At 41.4% G+C, this 8,753-nt stretch overlaps 1 protein-coding gene across 1 annotated transcript; it reads right to left on the bottom strand.

Annotated features, from left to right (window-relative positions):
• Nucleotides 1-1,539: 1,539 nt before the first annotated feature.
• Nucleotides 1,540-8,506, bottom strand: LOC105056661 (pectinesterase). The gene is made up of 2 exons (XM_010938947.4): nucleotides 7,322-8,506; nucleotides 1,540-2,453 (listed from the first exon to the last, which is right to left on the bottom strand). Exons 1-2 carry the CDS (start codon nucleotides 8,370-8,372, stop codon nucleotides 1,756-1,758), a joined length of 1,749 nt encoding a protein of 582 aa, XP_010937249.1. The 5' UTR covers nucleotides 8,373-8,506; the 3' UTR covers nucleotides 1,540-1,755.
• Nucleotides 8,507-8,753: the final 247 nt, after the last annotated feature.

Genomic DNA, 8,753 nt, shown 5'->3' with positions numbered 1-8,753 from the left:
CATTCCAATGATGCAAGTTTAATTGATTTTTCTGATAGTGATTGAGGTGGAGATCTTGATGAATGGAAGAGCACTTCCGGTTATGTTTTTTTATTTTGGTGCTAATGCTTTCTTTTGGAGCTCAAAGAAGCAATCTATTGTGGCACTATCTACATGTGAGGCGGAGTATGTTGCAGCGGCATCATGTGTATGTAAGGCTATATGGTTGCGCAATTTGCTTGAAGAATTAGGTCATCCACAAAAAGAGCCTATAAAGATCAATGCTGATAACAAATCTGCTATTGAGCTAGCCAAGAATCCAGTCCAACATGGAAGAAGCAAACATATCGACACTAGATTTCATTTTCTTCGTGATCAAGTCAAAAAAAGAATTGTCGAGGTTGTGTATTGCAAATCAAAAGAATAAGTTGCTGATATATTTACAAAACCACTCAAAAGTGAATATTATCAAAGGCTGAGGAAGATGCTTGGAGTCATAGCACCAAGAACAAATTTAAGGAAAAAATTGTTGGATTATTTTAAACTTATCATTAAATGACTTTGGAAAACTAAAAGACCTCTTGGAAAACTAAAGGGTCTCTTGGAAATCTGAAAGGCCTCCTTGTAAAAAGGAATAGGCTTCTTGATAGATGAAGAGTTAAATACATAGAATTCTGTAAATGCTCCTTAGTATTCCATGCATGAATTAAATGTTATGGAATATAAAAAGACATATAGGCATCTATAAATAGGAAGGTGATTTGCCCATTGTTGTAAGCGAAGCAAGTATTCTTCTTGTCATCTTTCCACCATAAGAGAAGAGTGTTTATTATTTTTATATTTGAGATTCTTCAATTCTATCACACTTAAAGGAGAGACAAACGTAAGCCATGTATTTTATTGATTCTCATGATAGTATCCCATATTATCTTACATATTTTTTATTTTTGATTGACTTGTTACAAGTCTGACGTAGTATCACTATTGCAATGAATATTTGTTCGATTTTTGAAAGATAATAATGATATTTTTCTTTCTAAGGTTACCACGAAATCAAAAAAAAATATTGATACTTCCATAGGCCAAGCTATATACGGCCACCACGGAAGAAGGATTCACCTTTCTTCCTTCACACGAATCCACCGTTGGAGCAACCTACGGCACAGATGTGAAAAGCACTCGGAACTCTGTAAATTCAACCGCTGGCACAGCTCTGAAAGCTATAAATGGATGATCCAATGGTGGATTCATACGAAGGAAGTCGAAACCTTCCTTCTCCCACGTGAAAGATACGCCCCTGATCCAACGAAGAATTATATATAATATTATTGGCTACCCTATATGCGATTGTAGATTTATGCAGCCTGTGTCCAGGTATGAACCGGTGAACTGTGAACATAACATCTAACTCGTACATCAAGCCCGTAACGTGGCCATTGAACCCTGCCAGTGGCGTCAACCCCCAGACCTGTACTCGTCCAATCCTGGCAAGCTCAATCAACTCGGACCAACCCTAACGTGACAAATTTAACAAGTCATAGAGCCGCAGGGAGATGGGGGAAAACTGCAATATTAACTTGAATAGATGCAGGTCAGATCCAATTACAAAAACGACTACGCCTTGTTATTACGTGTGAAAGAACTTCTTGAGAAAAAAAAAAGGATACGGCTCTCATTACCATCAAAATGGCACGCAATACATAGAAGAGTAGTCCGGTACTAAAGTGGACAAATACATCAGACGTCGCCACCATGCACCCGGAATATATATAGTGATCAAGACGATAGACCCAAGGAGTAGGGAAATCCAGTAGAACCCAACCAATTTGAACCCCCAAGAAAGTTCCCGGGAGTGAACTTTTCTGCCTCTCCAGCATCGGTTATAACCTCATGTCCCTTCCACTTGACACGGCCTGCCGTGCCGGCACCGGCCCCGGTGTTCTTATACTCCCCATAATACAATGTGTCGAGCCCAAACGGGCCATTCCACTCATGCCAGCCGGCGGGATCGATCACGTCGCCGATCTCCGACTCCATTATCAGAGTCCTCGAGTACTCCTTCCATGGCCTCCCGAGGTACGAGCGGAACGAGCTTTTAACGGGCTCGAGGTCGGCGGCGGCGGTGATGCGGGAGCGGTGGATGGCGATGCCGGTAGGCTCGTCGGGGTCTTCGCGGCCATCGGCAGTGACCATGTTCTTCTGGTTGGCACCGGGTCGCCATAGCTGGATGTCGCAGTCCTGGAGGACGGTGGCGCCGTTGCCGAAGATGAAGTCGACGGTGCCCTGGATGAGACAGCTGCGGAAGAAGTGGCGGAGGGAGTGGAGGTAGAGGGTGTCCTGGTAGGCGATGATGTCGCAGTCGTAGAAGGCCGACAAGTCGGAGCTCACCCGGAGGGCCACCGCCTGGTGCTTCGAGGGGCCGGCCGTGTTCTGGATGCTGAGGCCGCGGGCTAGGAACCCTGCGCCCACCACGGCTGCATGGCCCAGGCAATATACGTGAAGTTAGGCCTGAAAGGATAATAAAACATATATAGGTGGCAGTACATGGGAATGTGTTCTCCCCTCCAATATGTTAGAAGAGGCGAGATACGTTCATCCACTACTCTTTTGTATCCCTTCTCAACCTTAAGTCGCCATGTCGGTGAGTTGGTATCGTAGAAAGCCAGTGAATTTAAGTGTTTTTTTTTTTTGGAGTAAAAAGAGCTAAACAACTATCTTGTTGAAGCGGGGCTCTAAGTGGTGATGATGTATCGCCTTACTGAGATTTACTGTCCATAATGGATCTGTTTTCCTTTATTTTTTAAAAAAATTCAGACATTTATTTCATTTGGGAGCTTCCAAACTCCTATTTCTTCAAGGTTAGCCTTGACGGCAGCATTCAAAACAAAGCTATCTTCAGTAGAGCAGGATGAGTAATTAGAGGTGCTAGCGGTGCTTTAATAGCTATAGGTGGAGTCCGCGTCTTTGATATTATGGTACTAATGATAGAGTTATATGTTGCAGAGGAAGCATTAGCATATATATGCACGCCATAGATATTTTGCAAGCCTCCTATATCATTTTTGAAGGGGATTCTTTAACAATTGTTAGATGGCTATCAGTCTTACCATCTTCTGAGATCTTCCCTCATCCATCAATACAGGAGTCTTGGCACGCACGAGGGCTACCTTGTTTTTCTTCAAGGTGAACCATGTTTATAGAAGTCAACAATGTTGCTAATTAAATGGCATCTTTGGTGGTCAACCAGATCAACCATGGAATTATATATGCAATAGTTGCTCCTACTTAGCTTTTAGACATTGTATAGTATGATCCTTATGGTTGTATTTATTCGAAAGTAGTATAAATTTCTGACATCTTACCAACAAAAAAAAGGGACTCAGTAACAAATTCTTTGTTTGACTACATATTTGGTGTTTAACCTTTACGTAAACAACAATTCATATTAATTCCTTGAATATAATCGTGTTCATGCTATCAAAATCAAAAAATAAGAATAAAATTAAAATTATCAATTAATAAAAATTCAATAAAAAATGAGTAATGTTATGGATCAAAAAATTATCTTTGGCATGCATACATACTCTTGCAAATGAATTTGCAATTTGTCTGCATAATTTTATATACTATTTTTCTGCATGCATTCCCTTATAAAAATATCTAAAATTATGTGTGTACCTATGCAAATTTACTATTTATATGTATATCTGTATGAATTTATTTTTTATGAATCTGCCAATATTATTGAATTATTGGTATATACATGTAAAAGAAGTAATATAAAAATGCATACACAACAACAAATAATCCACACAAACTTGCTATATGTACATATAACCTTATAATTTTTTTTTTTTGCATATATATGTTCTCACAAAAATGTACTGTTTTTATATATATCCATACATTTTTTTTTTGTTTACCCATCTACATTTATTAAGTTAAATATATACATGGCAAAAAGAATAATTTATAGAGGTATATATGTAAAAATAAATAATTTATAAGAGTTTACATACAAGTAGCAAATTTTTTAGGATATATATAATTGTAAATAGTTATAAAGATATATATGTAAAAAAAATAATTTATGAGTGTATATAGGTAAATAGTAAATTTATGAGAATATTTATATAGTTTAAAATATTTATCATGATTTATGAGGATTATACACTTAATTAAAATATCTAAAAAAATATTGAAATGGTGTGCAACACGTTGTAAGGTTGTTGGGAGGATCTCAATCCCACATCATCCGTCCAAACATTAATACTGCGATCATGGTGCGCATGGCGGCCTAATCTGTTTTCTTATTTATACAAGACCAGCTTTCCCCTCAAGAAAGGAGGACCTGCTGCGACGTGGTTAATTTTGTCAAAATCAAGTGAGTTTTCTAGTTAATTCCTGCTGGTACGCAAATATTTTTCAACCTAATTAACGTAATAATATCTCCTAGCAGATGGACCCATGCAAGTGAATGCGTCTCCCTCGTTCACCAGTAATTGGACAAAGGCACCGTACATCCCTCGCTCCCTTTCTCCACAAGGTGGTGGCAGCTCGAGTAAGGACGGACGGTACGTAGCTATTCACCGTACCCTAATTCTACGCCGTGTGAAGCCACAGATGGCCTCGTCTTCTCGCAAAATGAGTAGCTTTGGTGCTTTCTGACAGCCTACGATGCCTATTTAAAGTAGACTTTATTGCATGGTTATGGGCAGTGTGTTGGACTTTTTTGTCTTTCTTTTCCCTTCCTTTTACCAGGCTTACATTCTAGAATGGACGGAACCTTTCTAGTTGTATAATCATTAATTTTTTTAATTTTTTTCTTTAATGAGCACGGTGCATGATTTTGCGAACAATTTTTCCAGAGTCCTAGCGTTGTTTGATTTGATGCGTCTGGGCCACCTTACATTCGTAGTAGCCCAAAGCCTAGCTAGCAGAAAAAACGTATGAGAACAATCACCAAACCAGTGCTTAAATCGGTAAAAGAAACAACTCGGTTGGCGCCATGTGCAGTCCTGACGCCAACTCCAACCCTACTAGCTTCAGCTCGACACTTGAAAAAGAGATTTTCTTTACCCAAAAAAAGATTTCTTTTGTTTTTTTCTCTTCCAAAGAAAAGACTTTTGGAACAAAAGTGGACGCACCTTCACATGGAGGGGTCCACAAAAGCCTTTCACGCAACGAAACCCAATAAGCGTTCCCGAAATGCAGATTACAGAAACACGACCGATATATATATATATATATATATATAGTTTCAAGGATGGCCGGCAATGAGGCCCTTAAAGATTGGGTTTCTCTACGGAGGTTGATTGCCATTTAACACCAATTTTAAATCTATCATCATCGCAAATTCAACAAGCAGAATAAACTCTGTCAAATAGTTAACTGAACAGTATAGTTTATGTTTGATAGCTGAAAATCTATTTAAATTATTAATAATTTTTTAAAAAAATTTTATTAAATTATCACAGTTGATATATTTTTTGGATTGATAATTTAAATTATGAGGATTCTCTGAATTACTAAAGAAAAAATGATTATCCAGATTATCACGTATTTAATAATTTTATAATAATTTTTTTTAGATAAAAATATCTTCAAAAATTCAGACGATCTTCTTCCTTACGATGGGCAGTAGAAAGAGGGAAGGCCAAAACCGACGTCCTCTTTCACAAAATCCAACCGACAGCGACTTCAAAATCGATGAATCGGTGGGCCGCCGCAGTCTCTCAACCACCGGCCGTCAATAACTATTGGAAAGCAAAAAGAAAACACCGATCAAAGTGGGATCCAACGACCCCTCTCTCTCTTTTTTTTTGTTTGTTTGGTTAATCGGACCGCCGGCGAGCAGTGTCCGACACCACCGGCTGCCCAGATGTTGCCGTCGAGTCACCGCCGCCTCTCCGAATGGTGGCCTGCAGTCACTATGTAAAGAAGAAGGACACAGCGTGGAGGAGCCGGCTGTCCCTTTCTCCTTTTTTTTTGTTTGATATGAGAAATGAGAAGATCGGGCTTTGTGGAGATCAAGCGATGCTAGTCGCCGTTGGCAGCGCCGTGTCGGATGACCCCGAGGGGTGGGGTGCAGGGGATCGGTGCCGCGGGTGAGGGCGGCGGTGCATATAGGTGAAGGCGACGATAGAGGTGGCTGTGGAGGGCATGGGGTGCGGATTCGCTGGGGCGCCAGAAGATGGTGCAGGGGGTGGCACGAATGGTCAGGGGGCCAGAGGTAGTGCCAAAGACGTGACTGCCAGGGGTACGAGGGCAGGTGGCCAGAGGGATAAGGGCGGAGCAACTGGAGGTTGGAGGGATTGTGGCGTGCAGAGAAAGGAGAAGGAAGAAAAATAAGAATAAAAAAATAATAATAAAATATAATATATATATATATAATATAATATATTATATTATATATATAATATAATATATAATATATTTCATAATATATATTATATTTTTATTCTTTTATTTTGAAAATTTAAAAATTTTATGTATGGAGTGTAATTTTTAATAAATTTAATTTAAAAATATTTTAAAAATTTAATATTATATATGATTGTCATATCAAATATGTCAATCAAAATTTTTAATAATTTTATTATAATATTATCTATATATATTAAATATAATAATTAATATTATTAATAATTTATTTAAATTATAAATAATTTAAATAATCAAATAATTTAAATTATTGCTATCCGACAACGCACCAAATGCAATCTTGAGATAGGGGTAACTGTCACACATTCCTTTGAGTAAATCCAATTTAAGATGCAGTGCCATTTGATTGACAAATAATGTTCTAGCTTTATGATTTCAATGATCATTTAATTTTTTGTCCCTGCCCGTGTACACACTTGAATATAATATTATTTATAAAATAGTTGTAATATGTATTTGAACATGCATGTATAAATATGTGCAAAACATGGACTTAAATGTGCAGGTCTGGGAAATATTCTAAGTATTCAAGGACTAACATCAACCGACAAAACAGTATTAAAGTACCGCATGTTAAGTTCTCCTAGGATAACCAATATTTAATCAAAATGAAAAAAATGAGGCTTCACAGCTCAATTGACTGCCAGTCTCTGTTTGAGACAGTTATTTCCGGTTCTTAATTTCATGGTCATTTTATGTTTAATACCTGACTGGTTTATAAATTTGTCAAAAAAAAAAAAGAAAAAAATCAAATGGGGCATCAATGTGCAGAGAGACAAGCATCAAAAAACTCTGCAAAGAACGTCTAAACATAACAAAATGGAAGTCAATCAAGTAAATAGAGTCACACTAGCTAAAAGAGAGATCAAAGCAATGCTTGGAGGAAGAATGGACTGACCTAAGGTGGCGGAGTGGAAGGTGGTGCTCCCATCGACCACGTTCCGGCTGCCGGTGATGATGGTGGTTTTCCTCCCATCTCCGATGAACATCAAGTTCGTCTTCTTCTTCGGCACCTCCACATTCTCTTCATACGTCCCCGCCTTTATTCTTATCACCCACCTCGTCTTGCTCTTCGCCGGCGCCGCCGCCACAGCCTTCCCCACCGTCTTGTAATCCCCGCTTCCATCCGCCGCCACCACCGCATTCGCTTTCACCTCCCCAGCCGCCTGCAGCAGCCGCCTCCTATCCTTCTTCTCGATCCAATCCGGCAACCCCTCCTCATCTATATTGAACCCCAACATCCGCCGCCCCCGGGTGCCGATGCTGCCGTCGACCACTGCCTCGGCAGCGGCAATGTCGGCCCCGGTCATGTTCTTGATCATGGCGAGGGCGTTGCGGCACATGCGCGTCACGTGCATGAGCCCGGAGACGAGCTCGCTGCGGAGGCGGCGGTCGACGTCTCCGTGGGAGAAGCCATCGGCGCACGATTCCTGGTTGGTCATGGCGGCGCTGACCAGAATTTCAAGGTCGAGGGCGTGCCGACGGAGGGGCTTGCCGGCGGGGTATGCCCGGAGGTCGGCGTCGGTGAGGCGGAGCTCGTCAAGCGACTCGTCGAACATTTCGAGGCAGTCATGGAGGGCGGTGCGCTCCCGGGCGGTGAGGTTGGCGGCGGCGGCGGAGAGCCGCTCGACGTGGCGGAAGGAGCGCTCGATGGCGGTGATGGTGAGGTTGAGGGAGGCGTGGATGACGTCCTTGGGTTTGGAGATGGTGTGGACTAGTGGCGGGGTGGCGGCGATGGCGGAGTAGCAGAGGTCGGGAAAGCGGGCGGAGCGGCAGGAGGAGCGGAGGATGGCGTGGGAGACCGTGGGATCGTCGGAAGAGGCGGTGGCGGTGCGGCGGGCGATGAGAATGGAGGTGGTGGTGATGAGGGCAGCGAGGACGAGGAAGGAGGTGAGGAGGAGCTTCCTCCTCTTCTTTGGGTTGGAATCGGAGTTATGGTGGGTTGTCATGTTCTGGTCCCTTCTTTTGAGAGAGTGGAGACTGGGAACGGAAGCAGTTTGGATGAGAGAATCGTCGTTTTTATGGTGAGCAAGAAGTGGGGCTAACCGATCCTCCCATCTACCGACATGGAGCCTAACTCGTGCTCTTCTACTTTCCAGTGATGGATTTGAAACGGAAGCCTGTACAGTGGTGCAGCTTTTACTTTGTACACAGAGCAGAGTAGAAATTATCAATAGCCATCTTGAAGGTGGACAGTTCTTCTTCGTTATTATAAAATATCATATCTCGCATTAACGATTTCTCGTCGTAGCCATCCCTTGAAGGCTATCTACTATGGTACTGTACATTTTTTGGTGCAAAAGGATCCGATCGATCTCTATAAATTTAGA

This window comes from Elaeis guineensis, chromosome 13 (assembly GCF_000442705.2).
Source record: "Elaeis guineensis isolate ETL-2024a chromosome 13, EG11, whole genome shotgun sequence".
In the NCBI taxonomy this organism is placed as follows: Eukaryota; Viridiplantae; Streptophyta; class Magnoliopsida; order Arecales; family Arecaceae; genus Elaeis; species Elaeis guineensis.
Note: the sequence above shows the minus strand (reverse complement) of the source record. Positions and strands in the feature narration are given on the sequence as shown.